Source organism: Perna viridis, chromosome 3, assembly GCF_037379345.1.
Source record: "Perna viridis isolate PV_CMFRI_1.1 ecotype Kerala chromosome 3, ASM3737934v1, whole genome shotgun sequence".
In the NCBI taxonomy this organism is placed as follows: Eukaryota; Metazoa; Mollusca; class Bivalvia; order Mytilida; family Mytilidae; genus Perna; species Perna viridis.
In genome coordinates this window covers 16,609,856-16,628,833 of record NC_142447.1, presented here as the reverse complement: position 1 = coordinate 16,628,833, position 18,978 = coordinate 16,609,856, and the positions used below count along the sequence as shown (strand labels likewise).

Here is an 18,978-nt window from a genome sequence, read left to right as displayed (position 1 = left end):
GCAGGTTTTCGAATTAATCATGATTCGGTTTAGGTTACAGACCACCAATTCAACCAATGAGCATTTGGAACGTACGCAAAAATAGTCCTACGCAGAAATTACCCCTGTTCCTCATAGTGCTGTGAAAAAAGTTCTCATCTTATTTTAAAAATTTAAACAGTTTCTGAAAGGAAAAACATTTCTGTACATTTTATAGGTGCATTTTGCTTCTTGTGATGTGAAGCCTAATCTCCATAATGATTTTTAAATATACCCCTATCTTGTGAAAACACTGGGATTTCCCATGCTATTTATAGACCCTTCACTTCCGGTGACCAGTACTGCACTGCAAGTCTGCTAACCCCACATGCCATTCTGAGGATTGTGAGCTGACATATGTAGAATCATGCTGATATATAGTCATCTGCAGGTTAAAGTTAAGGTAAAGTCCAGAGAAGCCATTGAATATTGTGAAATTAGCATAGAAGCCTATGGGAAGTGGAATTAGTGGTTTTTAGCCTTAAGATGAAGCCATGGCAAAATGAAAAGTTTCTTGAAATAGCTTTAAACTACTTGAAGATCTTGTTAACTTTGCCATGAGAGGAATACACTACAAAAATCCTTCAAAATATGCATTTTTTTAAGTTATAGGTCCAAATTATGGAAAATTGGTCTTTTTGGCTGATTTTTATGTCCTATCTTGTAAAAAGTGTAGAAAATTTAGTAAAAATATCAAATATTAAACTTTGAGGGCTATATTTACCTAAATATGGTAGTAATAAGCACTTGAAATCAAGTTTTGTGTAGATTTGAGCAAAAATTAGGTTAGAAATGAGGAAAAACTCACTTTCATTACTGCGGTTAAGGCCATATAAGCATTCCCCTATGGCAACATGGAAAATCCATTATTGAGCACTTTTTTTGCTATAGGTGCCCTTTACTGGTCATGTTTTAATGTGAAAACACTGTATTTACAAATTTAATGCCAAATATATCACCTTTTGTGAAAATTTAAAGATTTAGGATTTTTGACATGTGATCAAGAAAAAGGGGGAGGCATGTCAGAAATAAATTTTTAAAAATAGACCAATTTCTCAGAAAATGATTACTTTTAAAACTATTTCTTCATTAATATTGTTAAAAAACAAGTTGTGATTGATATTTTTTATTTGAAAAGTCAGAAAAAGTTCTTTGCAAATATTTAATGCATTTCAGTATGGTAGAATATTTTCACTTTTTTGCTCGCACAACTTGGTTACCCTATATTTAAAAATCAAATATTTAAAAAAGTGCTTGTCACATTTCACTGAAACTTTGCAAATGCATTCAGTATGTGTGTAGGAAGATACCTGTATAGTTATTTATTTTTTCTAAGACAAAAAGTGACCCTTTAGGTTACAGACCACCAATTCAACCAATGAGCATTTGGAACGTACGCAAAAATAGTCCTACGCAGAAATTACCCCTGTTCCTCATAGTGCTGTGAAAAAAGTTCTCATCTTATTTTAAAAATTTAAACAGTTTCTGAAAGGAAAAACATTTCTGTACATTTTATAGGTGCATTTTGCTTCTTGTGATGTGAAGCCTAATCTCCATAATGATTTTTAAATATACCCCTATCTTGTGAAAACACTGGGATTTCCCATGCTATTTATAGACCCTTCACTTCCGGTGACCAGTACTGCACTGCAAGTCTGCTAACCCCACATGCCATTCTGAGGATTGTGAGCTGACATATGTAGAATCATGCTGATATATAGTCATCTGCAGGTTAAAGTTAAGGTAAAGTCCAGAGAAGCCATTGAATATTGTGAAATTAGCATAGAAGCCTATGGGAAGTGGAATTAGTGGTTTTTAGCCTTTAGACAGGTTTCATAGTAAATAGTTTTTTTTCTCGATAGGAACATTGGAGAGATATATAGATTGGAATAAATCATGTTGCATAGCCTTCCCGTTAATTACTTCTGAATGTAGTTTATTATTGCTGTGGCCCCGTGCAGGTCCGGGTGTTAAAAGAATAGGCTGGGGTTGTCAGGCTATAATACGGAAAACCTGACCGCAAACCATAATGGTACACCATGTTGGGAAAGATGCCACGTTCCTCCCACGTTAAAGAACCCTACTGTGGTATTCTCCCGGAGTAGGAACCATAGGGCTCCGCCACAGGAGGCTAAATTGCCAGACCCTACCCACCTCTCCCTATTTCCAGTGGCAATCAATATTTGTCGACCCCATTCTTCTTGTGTCCCATCCCTGTTTCATTTCATCATTTCATGTTCATTTTATCATCAATTTCATGTTCATCGCCTGAATGTAGCTGAAATATTGCTGCTCTGGCGTTAAGCCCCAACAATCAATCAAAAACTAGGAGCATGGACCAGGTGCACCGGTTGGAGAGGCATCATTTGCTTTTCTAGAAACAAGCACCGAGCTGTTCATAAAATATGTCCGGGGTGAACGAAAGGGGAAAGGTAAACTATGAAACATTATACCAATTGGTTCTTAAATTTGATTAATCGAAACCTGTCCAATTGGATCCAATGTTTTGGAAATGAACACTTGTTCGATTTGGTAAGGTTCAAAATAGAGTTAAAAGACTATAAGTTTCAGGTTTTGGCAGGTTTTCGAATTAATCATGATTCGGTTTAGACAGGTTTCATAGTAAATAGTTTTTTTTCTCGATAGGAACATTGGAGAGATATATAGATTGGAATAAATCATGTTGCATAGCCTTCCCGTTAATTACTTCTGAATGTAGTTTATTATTGCTGTGGCCCCGTGCAGGTCCGGGTGTTAAAAGAATAGGCTGGGGTTGTCAGGCTATAATACGGAAAACCTGACCGCAAACCATAGTGGTGCACCATGTTGGGAAAGATGCCACGTTCCTCGCACGTTAAAGAACCCTACTGTGGTATTCTCCCGGAGTAGGAACCATAGGGCTCCGCCACAGGAGGCTAAATTGCCAGACCCTACCCACCTCTCCCTATTTCCAGTGGCAATCAATATTTGTCGACCCCATTCTTCTTGTGTCCCATCCCTGTTTCATTTCATCATTTCATGTTCATTTTATCATCAATTTCATGTTCATCGCCTGAATGTAGCTGAAATATTGCTGCTCTGGCGTTAAGCCCCAACAATCAATCAAAAACTAGGAGCATGGACCAGGTGCACCGGTTGGAGAGGCATCATTTGCTTTTCTAGAAACAAGCACCGAGCTGTTCATAAAATATGTCCGGGGTGAACGAAAGGGGAAAGGTAAACTATGAAACATTATACCAATTGGTTCTTAAATTTGATTAATCGAAACCTGTCCAATTGGATCCAATGTTTTGGAAATGAACACTTGTTCGATTTGGTAAGGTTCAAAATAGAGTTAAAAGACTATAAGTTTCAGGTTTTGGCAGGTTTTCGAATTAATCATGATTCGGTTTAGACAGGTTTCATAGTAAATAGTTTTTTTTCTCGATAGGAACATTGGAGAGATATATAGATTGGAATAAATCATGTTGCATAGCCTTCCCGTTAATTACTTCTGAATGTAGTTTATTATTGCTGTGGCCCCGTGCAGGTCCGGGTGTTAAAAGAATAGGCTGGGGTTGTCAGGCTATAATACGGAAAACCTGACCGCAAACCATAGTGGTGCACCATGTTGGGAAAGATGCCACGTTCCTCCCACGTTAAAGAACCCTACTGTGGTATTCTCCCGGAGTAGGAACCATAGGGCTCCGCCACAGGAGGCTAAATTGCCAGACCCTACCCACCTCTCCCTATTTCCAGTGGCAATCAATATTTGTCGACCCCATTCTTCTTGTGTCCCATCCCTGTTTCATTTCATCATTTCATGTTCATTTTATCATCAATTTCATGTTCATCGTCTGAATATATCTGAAATATTGCTGCTCGGACGTTAAAGCCCAACAAACAAACAAACAATATTATTGATGTGTAAACAACATTGTAGAAATTAGATGTTAGCTACAAGTTATTTTTGCTATTACAAAAATGGATTTTTGGAGAGAAAAAACAAACAGAAAAAAACATTGCATTAAGAGACTGTTTACTCAAACTATTTGATGAATGGTTACGACCCCAAAATACATTAGCAAATATAAACATTTCCGTGCATTAATTTAATTTTGAGATAGCTACTTTTCATCGGTAGATAGCTTATTTTAATATTACAAGAACAATAAGAACAATAAGTGAATTTTAACCCGTGCAAGTCTATGTCTCAAAAGAATGGACCATCAGCAGCGCTAAGCTTGACGTAAAAGGCGACTAAATAGTGCTCAGAACCCTAGCCGGGGGCTAGACGCTTGGCCCACATAGCAACTGGGTTGTGTGCCCCAGATGGTGAAATGGGGTACCCCTGCTGTGTTACATGCTAGATTGGTCAGGCTGTAATACGGAAAACCTGATCGCAAACCTTAGTGGTGCACCGTGTTGAGAAAAAAAGCCACGTTCTTCGCACGTTAAAGAACCCCGTTGTGGTATTCAATAGGAGTAGAAACCTTCGCGCTCCGTCACAGGAGCAACTGGGATGTGTGCCCCAGGTGGAGGAATGGGGTACCCCTGGCATGTTACATGCTGGGGTTGTCAGGCTATAATACAGAGAACCTGACCGCAAACCATAGTGGTGCACCATGTTGGGAAAGATGCCACGTTCCTCGCACGTTAAAGAACCCTGCTGTGGTATTCGATAGGAGTAGGAACCTTTGCGCTCCGCCACAGGAGGCTAAATTGCCCGACCTTACCCACCTCCCCCTTTTTCCAGTGGCAGTCAAAATTTGTCGACCCTATTATCCTTGTGACCCATCCCTTTTTTATCATTTCATGTTCATTTTATCATCGATTTCATGTTCATTGTCTGAATATAGCTGAAATATTGCTGCTCGGACGTTAAACCCCAACAAACAAACAAACAAGCTCCGCCACAGGAGGCTAAATTGCCCGACCCTACCCATCCCCCCTTTTATTTTGCAATCAAAATTTGTCGACTCTATTATCCTTGTGTCCCATCCTTTCTTTTTCATTTCATCATCATCATTTCATGTTCATCGCCTGAATCTAGCTGAAATAATGCTCGCGGGCGTTAAACCCGAACAATCAATCAATAAGTGAATTTGAGTTATTCCGTAGTTATTTTGTCTTTCTTTTCTGAGCTGTCCTTTTTTCAGTTTCCGGTAGATAAATGGAAAGCACACATAACTGTGTAAAGATACCATTTTGGCAAGTTGGTTTTTTAAAGAATATCATTATTTGTTATTGTTAAGGGGCAATTTAATTAAAATCCGCATTTTTTTATCTATTATTTTCGAGTCTTCTGGGTTGCGGTGTATTATTTGCTATCAGTATTTTGAATGTGGTTCGTAATCGCGCTATCGAAAAAATATCTAACTTGAACCTGCCACGTATTTCCCTGTTTGAATTATTTTATTTTGATGAATGTGTCCAAGATAGTAATGTCAATGTAAAGAAAACGAAGAAATCTTTTTATACATTATTCCCAATATACTGTTTAATTTTCCAAATAAATGCTATTTAATTCCCAAAAGCTATTTGTTGCCTGCTCACTTGAGTGCTCTACTAATACATGTACTAAAAGACCACGTTAATGTTTGTTTGTTTGTTGGGGTTTAACGTCCGAGCAGCAATATTTCAGCTATATTCAGACAATGAACATGAAATGGATGATAAAATGAAGATGAAATGAAAAATAAGATGGGTCACAAGGATAATAGGGTCGACAAATTTTGATTGCCACTGGAAAAAGGGGGATGGGTAAGGTCGGGCAATTGAGCCTCCTGTGGCGGAGCGCAAAGGTTCCTACTCCTATCGAATACCACAGCAGGGTTCTTTAACGTGCGAGGAACGTGACATCTTTCCCAACACGGTGCACCACTATGGTTTGCGGTCAGGTTTTCCGTATTATAGACTGACAACCCCAGCATGTAACACGCCAGGGGTACCCCATTCCACCACCTGGGGCACACATCCCAGTTGCTGTGTAGGCAGAGCGCCTAGCCCCCGGCTAGGTTTCTGAGCACTATTTAATCGCCTTATACGACAAGCTTAGTGCTGCTGCAGGCCTATTCTTTTAACACCCGGGCCTGCACGGGGCAAAAGACCACGTTAAAGTGATCATATTATAAAAAAAGAATGACGTGTAAGAGCTATAAATAATAAATCTGAATAAATCAGAACAACCTTTCTACCAAGCTCCACGCAGCGACAGTTGTTTGATACCTCTTACTAACCGCTGCAGACTCAGACAACCTCGTTTAAAATCAGTCGCTTTTTTCCGACTTTGCAAGACTGCAGCAGTCTAGAGTCTATTTCGGAGCTTACATTTTACGTGTATTTGAACTTGCCTGATACCTTAAAAATTCAAAACTATTGAATGTCAGAACTCAATTTTGAAAAATTATTAGGAAATACATAACAATGAAAATTAAAGTTTTAGAATTTATGTAATGTTGTTTTAATTTACAAATGTATCTTATTTGACAATCAAGCTTCAAATGAATAGAAATAGGAAAACAAATGACGCAGCACTGTCCAGAGGCGGCATTATAAATAATATGATGACTAGTACTATAAATAATTTAGCAACGCAAGTAATAACTTTAAGTGAGTGAATACAATGTAAATTACAGGATTTTGCAAATTTACTTCACTTGACAATAATACCTGAACAAATTACCTGTGTTTTCTCTAACGACCTTAAAAAAATTAAGGTAGGTGTTAAGTTATTAAGTGGGTTTGACACATGAATATTTATTCAATACTGTGAATGATTATAAGTATATGTCGACCTTATCTTAAATATTTTCTGCTTTTCTAGAAACATGTGTCAGACATCAACAATAAGCTTGGATATCAAAGAAACATGGTAGAAAAATAAAGAGCATACTATATGGCAGAAATATTTATATTTTTTTTTCAAATTTATAATGTTAACAGATTTATTGGTGCTTTGGTCCATACTGCTTTAAAGTAATTGCAATTGTTCTGTTTTCCTGACTCTTTACAGATAGGCAACACAGTTTTGTATCGTTTGTTTAAGTTCAGTATGAATGGCTCCTTCGTCAAAACCATAATATGCACACACGTCAAGATTTGGAAAGCTGGTGTTATAGTAGGGCGTCTAAACTGGGAAAGCACATGCGCGATTTTTTAAAGCATAGCACCTGATGGGTCCGCAATAGGACTACCGCATGTGTAGTATTCTGACGTAGTTAAGGCTAACAGCTGTTCCTGTTTGCCAGAAATTCTGAGTTTGGAGTAGTAGAAACAGGGCTTATTGCACTCCACATAATTTACTAGACGTCGTGTTTTCTGTGGTGTTGAAGGGATTGTTCCTTTGCTCTGAAGGAAATCAGGATCCCGTTGAATGTTTGTTTATTGGGGTTTAACGTCCGAGCAGCAATATTTCAGCTATATTCAGACAATGAACATGAAATCGATGATAAAATGAACATGAAATGATAAAAAAGGGATGGGTCACAAGGATAATAGGGTCGACAAATTTTGATTGCCACTGGAAAAAGGGGGAGGTGGGTAAGGTCGGGCAATTTAGCCTCCTGTGGCGGAGCGCAAAGGTTCCTACTCCTATCGAATACCACAGCAGGGTTCTTTAACGTGCGAGGAACGTGACATCTTTCCCAACACGGTGCACCACTATGGTTTGCGGTCAGGTTTTCCGTATTATAGCCTGACAACCCCAGCATGTAACACGCCAGGGGTACCCCATTCCACCACCTGGGGCAAACATCCCAGTTGCTGTGTGGACAGAGCGCCTAGCCCCCGGCTAGGTTTCTGAGCACTATTTAGTCGCCTTATACAACAAGCTTAGCGCTGCTGCAGGCCTATTCTTTTAACACCCGGACCTGCACGGGGCGGATCCCGTTGAAATAGAAATCAATACCAATAATATGCATGCAAAACACAATACAGTATTACGGTTGTATTCTGGACGTGACAATTGGATATTATGAAATTGTTACTACGAACTTCATACTGCATATTAGTATTAAATTGTACTAGAACATCAAACAAAAATTGAAATATGACATTTACAGCTATCTGATGTTTGATGCGCTGTTCCTGTCAGAAATGATGATATAAACTGAAAGTAATGGTTTAATCTTTGACAAAGTCATCAAGCAGATGTATCAATAGTTACATAGTCACTAAATAACTATGTTATGAATTTACCCCATCGATGACCTACATGTACTTGAAATAATTAGCTTTTTGTCTTGGACACATGCGACATAAAAAATTGGACAAAAAAACAGAAATGAAAAACAGATTGGACAGTTCTTTGTGGATTGAAAAAAAAATATTTGCATACTTTAAAAAATACCAGTTCTAACTTATTCATGTATTTACCTGTTCGTCTTATTGGCAACATTTTTTTGTCAACCTACCATAATGCTTTGGAATGCATTTATGGTTTGACTAGTTGTTTTTATTTTAGCAACAGCTGAATCATCTGTACCATTTCATCTTTATCACATTTGAATTCAACATATTTACATGTAATATCAAATTTGTCAACCAAATCACCTATGCAAATGTTTCCCTCCGACTCAAATGATCCTGTGCCATTGACATTTTTCCTGATACTGCATGTATTACTTTTCGTAATGTTTTTCTTAACCTACCCATGAAAGATCTGGGTAGATTAAACTTATAATCAGTGATTTTGAACTTTTCCTGACTTGAGGGTCATCATGACCCTTTGGTGTGTATTTTGAGGGTCAGATGAGATTTTGAAGGGTCACATTTTCAAACCTTGAGAACCTGAACCAAGTCAATTATTTAAAATGTAGTGTAACACATGATATCTTGATTTCAGTTTGTAATTATATTTGTTTTGTATTGTATCATAAAATTGTATACCATTTTCAAATGATTGAATGAATAAAAATGAATTACAATAATACGTATTTATTTATTTTGTCTGAAACAAAACTCGAACATAGAATGTAAGAATACTAACATGATAAAACTTAAATTACAGGAACACAATAATTAGATAAATCTATAAGAAAACTCTAACTGTAATTGTTCTTTCTCCTTTTACAAGAGGAGATGAAATTGTCTGTAGCATCATCTACCATTTTCCTTTTAACACCTTCAAATTTTTTCAATACATAACAAATTTTCATTTTTTTTGTCAACTCTCTCAACCTTCAACCTGTTCCTGGTCAAACTCTGGATTCTATTTTGAGTGCTAAATCTTCTTTCACAAGGTACACTTGTAAGAGGAATAGCGGTTAAAATAGAAGACAAAGTATGAAAATCATTATTTTGATTCGTTTTTGGGGGCTTCGTAAACCCAAAGTTCAGTAAAGTTGCCATGTTTTTAAAACAATCTGCGCATCATAATTGCGCAGCCCTAGTACTTACCGTACAGTGTAACGTAAAAGTCCGAGAGTTACTCTATATTTAGTAAATAGATACTCAAAAATTTACTTTCACTTTGAATTGTCAGAATTCGGAATTTGTTCAGTGATAGCGTTTGGGTGGGGGTCACTCTAGGCAATTTTGTGGGAGTCAGATCATATTTTTATGCGTAAATTACGCAAAGATTCGTGTTAACAGAAACACTGTTATAATTACCTAATACCTAAACGGTTATATGCACGAAAACATTGGAGCCTTAAGAGTTTTACTGTTGCTTCTTTATCTGCAGTTGTCGTTATATTTTATTTATATTGGACGGTGACGAAATAAAAATCAACATTAATTGACAGAACTGATAATATTTCTATTATAAACGTATTATATTTTGCGGAATTTGTTTTTAAAAAGAACATATTCGCAGGTATCAATTTTCGCAGATTCAAAAAATAATGAGAGTTATATAGTGTTAAAAATCAATTTCACGGGTACTATTTTTGTGGTTTTCTGTCCACTGCGAAAATAGCGAAAGTATTCACTCAGTTTGTCGTGGTATTGACAAGTAAGATAATTTAAAATCGGTTAATGGGTATGTATCTCAAGGGACCACATCAATAATATTAACGTAGGAAACGTTTCAGTCACAATAACAGATATGAAAACCATTTTTATTTTGTTCCACTAAAGGCATGTTAAGTAGTTCTCTTTTAAAGAATCATGCAAAATCCAAAAAATGTTTGTTTGTTTGTTGTTTGTTGGGGTTTAACGTCCGAGCAGCAATATTTCAGCTATATTCAGACGATGAACATGAAATGGATGATACAATGAACATGAAATGAAAAAAAAGGATGGGACACAAGGATAATAGGGTCGACAAACTTTGATTGCCACTGGAAAAAGGGGGGATGGGTAAGGTCGGACAATTTAGCCTCCTGTGGCGGAGAGCAAAGGTTCCTACTCCTATCGAATACCACAGCAGGGTTCTTTAACGTGCGAGGAACGTGGCATCTTTCCCAACACGGTGCACCACTATGGTTTGCGGTCAGGTTTTCCGTATTATAGCCTGACAACCCCAGCATGTAACACGCCAGGGGTACCCCATTCAACCACCTGGGGCACACATCCCAGTTGCTCTGTGGGCAGAGCGCCTAGCCCCCGGCTAGGTTTCTGAGCACTATTTAGTCGCCTTATACGACAAGCTTAGCGCTGCTGCAGGCCTATTCTTTTAACACCCGGACCTGCACGGGGTCCAAAAAATGTGATACACCCCAAAAAAGGCTACACATTTTTATTTTTGAAATTAGGTTGTTTTATGGGTCTATACTATGAAATATGTAATAATTCATTCAAATCTGCCTGCTCTTAGGAGATAATCAACATTGAAAATCCAGTAGATTCTATTGTATTTGAGTGCCATTTACAGAGTTATCTCCCTTAATTTTGAAATCTACAGTGCATTCTATATAATGTGTATCTCCTAAGAGCACGGGTTATATGAAAAACCACATTTCTGTTTACTATGACATTTCAAACAAAATATCAAAAATAAAAATATGTAGGCTTTTTACCAATGAATCACATTTTGCATGATCCTTAGCTGGAGTCCTACTTAATATGTGTAACGTATACCTTGAACATTTGTTATGATCTTAGTTGGGTGATTTGTTTTAATGGACAAACAGATGAAATATCTGGTAATTTAAGTGTCAATTTTCATTCAAATACTCGACCACTCAATGTTAAGATTGTGAAATGAACCGGGCCTGTACGACCAATAAAGGAACGATTAAAGATTAAAACGACTAAATGTAAAGCACACTGCAAAGGGTAGATATTTAAATCTGACTTATTTATTTAAGGAAATCTGGATTTGCAATAAAAGACACTTTCTCTAGCGTTTTTTTAAAAAGATTCTCCCGGAGTAGGAACCATAGGGCTCCGCCACAGGAGGCTAAATTGCCCGACCCTACCCACCTCCCCCTATTTCCAGTGGCAATCAGAATTTGTCGACCCCATTATCCTTGTGTCCCATCCCATTTTTCATTTCATCATCATTTTATGTTCATTTTATCATCCACTTCATATTCATCGCCTGATTATAGCTGCTCGGGCGTTAAACTCCAACAAACAAACAAAAACAAAACAACTTTTAGATTCGGCATTTTTTTTTACCATTACCATGATACCCTTTGTAGAAAAATCGACAATAAACTTTCAATCGTGCTAACACATTCTGCAAAGTTTAAAGCGTTCTTTTGTAAAGAGGGATTGCCTTCTCGGTGGATCTTTTGTTTTATGAACAAAGGAGTAAACGTTCTACAAAGATGGAAATTAAAATTGGCAAATATTGTAATTAATTGAATAAAAGTAATCAATTTGTTTTATTGTATTTACAGTTTGTGAAGTTTCCTTATCTTTAATCAAATAAATGCCTGATAAAACATGACGAAAACGAAAAAAAAAAAAAATGAAGTACGAAAGTGAGGATAAATTTTGGTACAAATATATCATATTTTAACAAGTGCAAGAGAGTGCATAAATCGTGTTTTCAAATAAGAACCTAATCATTAGTTATTCAATCATTTGAATACGCGAATGAGTAATTTAAATTGATATAATATACACTAACATTTATTCCAGAAATTAACTTTAACTGTCGGGAGGCTATGTATTCAGAAAAAAATACCAAGGCAGTTAACGATGAACGAAGGGGTGTAACATTAAACACATAATAAATGAATATGGTTCATATAGACATCTTATTGTCCTCAACGAACTCGCAAAAATCAAGATACCATGTTCTATCCCTTTATTCAAAAATTATTTTGTATGAATTCGTTACTGTTTTTAATTTTTAATTTAAATAAGAAACTTAAACTTAAAACAGAAAATTGTTTGATATTAAGAAAGATTAGCATAACAGTTTTTTGTTTCTATGTTATCGTATTTACCTTCATCGCCACTACTGCCTCCACTGTCATCGTTGTCCGGAGTCGACCCATTTTTCATCATAGCAAGTGCTTTGTCAAAAAGGGATGCATCTTGAGAAAGCGTGAAAGTACTACCAAAATTTTTAAAAGGAGAAGTATCGAATTTGCTCTTCTTTACCGGATTACGGTTGCAGATAGTCACACTTGGAAACTGCATTTGCGGTACAGATTCCTTCTCAATGTTAACCTCGTATGGATATGAAAGGTATTTTGTAAAAAGCCAATAACACTGTATGCACAACCATGCAATCATAGTTATAGTGAGAATAAGCCATGCAATAGATTTAGCAATGTTTCTTGCTTTGAATATTTTGGTTAAAGCGGTAAAACTTGTTTCCGATACAAAGATGTCAAATCTCTCTTTCAAAGTGAGATTGCTTTCTTTTTCCATTTCTTCTTTAAATGTCTTGAATTTATTTTTTGACTTGCTCGCAAATGCAATCGTTGGAAAAGGATTCACAACGTCCACTTGTGGTTCTGGTGGTGTCTGTTGTTTGCTGGTACTACCCCTTCTAATTGTCATTTTGGTATTGCTCCGTTTTTTCTTCGATGACATCAAAGTTCAACTAAACTAGATCTAATAATTAATGAAATAGACACGCTTCGCAAGAAATCAGTACAAATATTCTGATATTTTCTATTAGGCACTGATTTTTAAATAAATTAAAAGTATAGTACCTTCCTTTCACAATCTCAGCAGCAGAAATAACGCCCTCAATAGCCTAATGAAGTTGTTAAAATGATTCTATAAATTAATGTCTCGCAAAAACATTATAGGGGTTTGTTTACCTAAGACAGAATCAATCTTATTCATTTGAGATCACAATACAAACATCAACATATTTAATTCATTAATTTTGTATTTCAATAGATGTCGTATGAGGTTTAATTATCCAATGACTACAAGGTACAAATACAATTAAAGGTGATTAACTACGTAGACGAATGGACAATGTTCTCAAATAACAATTTGGTCGAATTTTTCGTGGATCTTCGATCTAGTTCTTGAAAAGGTAAACTTGTTTGATGCCACTTTGAGTATTTTTATGTCTTCCTGCAATCGTTCGCCAAATCTAAACATTTTGTTTATCGAGATGAGTATGGGTTAGTGCTTTTTGCATTAGTTATATGCACTATAAACTACCTAACTACGATTCTTCCAAAAAGACTTGTGAGGAAAGTTCGTAAAAACAATGTTAAATATAGGTACCAGGACAGGCATCGAATAATGTGTCAATGTATTTTCTGAAAATTTTTTTAGTAGGCTGTAAAAGAGAGTCGTTCATTTAGTAGTTGTCTAAACTAAATAGATCGATGCGCAATATTTTGGTATATCGATAATGGAACATTTTGTTTCATACTTCCTTAACCATCATTAGTCTTTAATTTCTGCTGCAGAGAGCATCGTAGTTTATGTACCTTTTTTATCAGATTTTCTACATACATAACATCTACATATACAATATGAACATTGAATGTATGTTTATTGATTTGTAATCGAAAACTTCTTTAAAAAATAGAAATATTAAAAAGTGGATTTTTAAGCACTCAGTAGCACAATTATTTGTTCAGTAGCCAAAGAAGTGACCCATTGCAACTTGGAACAACTAAAGTAGTGATATTTTAAAGGACCTGGGCCATTTTCTAAAGGATTCTGACCATAAGTAGGGCCAGTTTCAAAAAGTGTCCACATGTCCTGAAATTTCATTGGAGTCTTTACATGTAGTTAAAACTCATTGTGGTTCCAAAACGTAAATATGTGAAAATTTTGATTGATGTGAAGTACAGTAAATTGCGACAAAACTTACTGAAAATACTTGTTTGACATTTTTGGTCTAAATAGAACACTTTGAGCTGAGTATTCCCATAGAAGCACATTTACAACCATAACGGTGTGATACTTTGCGTAGTGTGGTTTAAGAAAAACACTTTTTGTATATGCACAAGATGGTTGGTAATGTGCATTTGGGTGACTTTTTCGCTAAAATATTAAACACTGTAACAGTAAACATTATGACGCTTAATGGGACCATATTGTCATGTAGTGTCCGTAGCCCTAATGGGTTGAAAGTTACACTGCATTAGTTTCAATGCGAAGGTTTTAGGTTCGAGTCTGACCCAGGAATATTTTTTTTTGAATATTTGGTTAAAATGTTATTATCTTACTTTCGATAATCGAATAATCATATTTTATCACACCAAAGTGCATTTTTTTAAAAGCTGTTGTTGTGACACCTGTTTTTCCAGGTGTTTCACAATCAACTAAATATATCATCGATTCGTTTAAATGTTTAATTATATGAATTATTTGTTGTATTCTTAAACGTTCCATAATTTTTGTATCTGATTTACAAGTGGAGGGTGGAGTTAACTTGTGGCTATGCCACGCATTAACTCCACCCTCCACTTGTAAATCAGGTACAAAAATTATGGTACGTTTAAGAATACAACAAATCATTTGTGACTCGGACCGTTCCGAGTCGGTCTGGGTTTTTCTACGACACGTGACCTTTAAAAAGCTCCGCCAATGAAAATTTTGTTTTTTGGGGCGAAAAATTTTTAAGTGACCACATGGCAAGCTGATGCGGACATTTAACTTGATGTTTGTTTGTTCGGGTTTAACGTCCGAACAGCAATATTTCAGCTATATTCAGACGATGAACATGAAATTGATGATAAAATGAAACATGAAATGATGATGAAATGAAAAAGGGATGCGACACAAGGACAATGGGGTCGACAAATTTTGATTGCCACTGGAAATAGGGAGAGGTGGGTAGGGTCGGGCAATTTAGCCTCCTGTGGCGGAGCCCTATGGTTCCTACTCCGGGAGAATACCACAATAGGGTTTTTTAACGTGCGAGGAACGTGGCATCTTTCCCAACACGGTGTACGCACCACTATGGTTTGCGGTCAGGTTTTCCGTATTATAGCCTGACAACCCCAGCATGTAACACGCCAGGGGTACCCCATTCCACCACCTAGGGCACACATCCATGTTGCTCTGTGAGCAGAGCGCCCTAGCCCTCGGCTAGGGTTCTGAGCACTATTTAGTCGCCTTTTACGACGAGCTTAGCGCTGCTGCAGGCCTATTCTAAATCGGTTGGTGTTGAAGTATTTGGTGGTCTGTATACACCGACGCAAAGAATGGTAATGTTTTTAAAAATCAATCGCCATACTCCGTATTCAAAAAATGATTCAATACTAGATAACAGTTTACGCATGCTTACCTCACTTCGACACGAAAGAGCAACGTCACCGCCAACTTTATTACGTCTATTACAAACGCTGATTTTGTATTCATTTTGATTAAGGTCTGATGTCTCAAACTGGTGCTGTTTTTCATCAGAATACCAAGTTTCTGTTAGAATTGCAAAGTCTATATTTTGTTCACGAAACAATTGTCCAACAAGTATGTCTTTTCTGATTAATGATCTACGGTTTATAGTCAGACAGCTGACATTCTCTGTGAAATTGCTTACGGTGTTGCAATGTTTGGGGTATGTAAGATTGGAGAAATTAACACCATTCTGTTTAACTGGTTGATAATGAGTTCTATATTTTTCCTTTGTTCCTGAGCGTGTTCGTCTAAAGTTTAAAATTCCCAATCCTTTTAAACTCGTCATAATTTCTTGATCAGGTATTGTTAAGTGAAGATGGACGAGCCAGCAGATTGCTGAATGAATGTACCTGAGATTGACTTTTGGATGTCGATATGGTTGACGATGTAGATGACTTAACTTTGTCACAAGTTTGCCAGAATGTGGAAAATGAATATTTTGCATTTGAAAGGTTGCAAAACCTGACGTTGACTCAGACACTGCAAAACTGCCAGCAAGGTAATATCGCCATAAGTTTCCACTGTCCAATTCTGGTATATAACGCCCGTCAATTATTTTCAGTAGTTTTGTTCAATTTTAAAAAGCAAAAAACAAAAAATAGCAACACCGGCAGTAATTTTTATCATTCTGTCCAAACGAACACGCCGCTTAACGTGGCATATTACAATATTTTATTGTTACAAATTATGGTTACATGTCGCCAGTTAATCAATATTAACCTAACAATTCAAATTTACCTACATGTATATAGAAATTAAAGGTAAGACGTATTTTTTCTGAACGAATTTAGGGTGACGAGGATGCGTTCGAGTGGTTATATTTTCTTATCATTGCCCACATGAACTCAACCTTTGATTTGTGTGTCACAAAATATATATACATTAAAGTTTGTAGAATAGATTTGTTAAGTATAATTCAGCCCCGTGCAGGTCCGGGTGTCAAAAGAATAGGCCTGTAGCAGCGCTAAGCTTGTCGTAAAAGGCGACTAAATAGTGCTCAGAACCTTAGCCGGGGGCTACAGAGCAACTGGGTTGTGTGCCCCAGGAGGTGGAATGGGGTTGTCAGGCTATAATACGGAAAACCTGACCGCAAACCATAGTGGTGCACCGTGTTGTGAACGTTGCCACGTTCCTTGCACGTTAAAGAACCCTACTGTGGTATTCTCCCGGAGTAGGAACCATAGGGCTCCGCCACAGGAGGCTAAATTGCCCGACCCTACCCACCTCTCCCTATTTCCAGTGGCAATCAAAATTTGTCGACCCTATTGTCCTTGTGTCCCATCCCTTTTTTATTTCATCATTATTTCATGTTCATTTTATCATCAATTTCATGTTCATCGTCTGAATATAGCTGAAATATTGCTGCTCGGACGTTAAACCCCAACAAACAAACAAACAATCTGTTTTCTATGTCTGGCCTTTGTCCCTGGAATACATACTGTTGATTACCGCTATAACCTTGGTTCCCTTGATTACTCATATATACATGTGTAGGTATATCATACTTTGAAGTCCCTACAAACACGTCATGTGAAGAGTATATCGCAATTTACGTTATTCACATACGATTGGTAATTCTGTATTTTTATTTCCAGATGTCAAATGCAATGGGTTGTCTTAATTTCCGTGCATTGAATTTTTGCACCTGAATATTAATTTGTAGCCAGAAAGTTTATACTAGATGCTTCATTTCCTACCATTTATATTCGTAATTCACTTGCGAAAATATGTACTACAGGAATTTTTTGTTCTTACAAGTACTTTTGTTGGAAATTATCTAAAATAATTTCTTATGTGTTTTTTTACCCTTTTCGTCTTTTAAAGAATATGCTGTGGCATGACGCTGCAAAAGTCTGTGTGTACGTTCTTCTTCTTTAAATAAAGTGTTTTTTATGGTCTTATTGTACATGTAACCTGTTTGTTTTACACACCGAAAAGGGAAAAGGTACCGTGTTGTTTAACCATCTCCGAAACAGAGGTCCTTATATCTCCTTTCAAACAAACACAGGGACGAAGGAGCTACCAACCTCTGTTACGGAGATTGGTTGTTTAAAGCAGCTGGTTAAGTATAATATTTTTAGTACAATGTCTTTCTTTTCTTTGTACATGGAATTATGTATTTGGACATTCTTTTCTTTACTATACCCCACTCAACGAGTTGGAGGTATATTAGAATCACCTTATCCGTTCGTACGTCCGAATTTCTTCGCAATTATCTTTGCTCTTAATGAATGATTTGATTTCAAATTGTTTTGTGGTTTTATATTGATGAAGCATACGTTGTAAGAAATTTTGGGTGTTCTACTATCAAATTCCTGTATTAGTGGGGGTATCCCTTGCAGGACAACGCGCTCAATTTTATGTTGAAATATCCTTAAACCACAATCATCCTTCTTTGTAAACCATTATTTTCTGTTTTTTTTTTTATATCACTCCTTATTCGGTCATAAAATGTGCTTTCTTGTATAACTCATCCTATATAGTATTTAACAATGACCAATCATCAGGTTTAGTGAGGCGACAAAAGTCAATATTTGCTATTTTTACTGACAATTATTTGATGAACATTAGATATTCGATTTAATTTAGCTAAAGCAAAAATGATTATTTGATTAGTTTAATCTAGATATAACATTTGAGCTTAAATGCCTGTATAAATATCAGAGTCAGGAATATTTCACCTGACTAACTTGCACGACGTTGGAACATTTAAAAATATACTGTACGTTCGAGAATAATGCGATATTTTATAACTTTTATATGAGTATGGGTTTTTCTAAGTTTTGGCAGAGGTGATTCATTATATCTCAAAGTAATCCATGAAATTGTTCAAATACATGTGTTATGTCCTCGAAACAACTCTACCGCCGTTCATTTCCTTTGATCTGCTATATATCGTGAACTTATTATTGACTTTATGTTTTTTGGTTTCCTTTAATTTTATCGATTTGAATTCCTGCAAAAATTAATTAAGCATATCAAATAATTCTGTATTGATCTCTAAAAAGATATGTTGCCTGTACATTCTATTTCGAATAGAAACCACAGATACAATTTGTTAGTCTGTCCTGAAGTCACAAGAATTTAAAATAGATTTATCTATACTTGAATTAATACAAGCAAATCTAATCAAAGTAGTGTTAAAGCATAATTTGTTTTAAGACCATTAGCAAGGGGTAATTAATGGTAGAAAATAAATCATTTTATTGTCGCTTTGGATTAATATAAGGAAGTGCAAACGTGATAACTTGAATTGTT

At 36.3% G+C, this 18,978-nt stretch overlaps 1 protein-coding gene across 1 annotated transcript in view; it reads right to left on the bottom strand.

The window, feature by feature from the left end:
- LOC148621205 (epithelial sodium channel subunit gamma-like) overlaps positions 1-13,158 on the bottom strand; it is a 44,651-nt gene extending 31,493 nt beyond the window's left edge. The window contains exon 1 of the mRNA XM_088575325.1: positions 12,342-13,158. Within this exon, the coding sequence (XP_088431451.1) occupies positions 12,342-12,936 (595 nt within the window). The 5' untranslated portion in view covers positions 12,937-13,158. The remainder of the gene's footprint in view (positions 1-12,341) is intronic.
- Between the last annotated feature and the right edge of the window lie 5,820 nt (positions 13,159-18,978).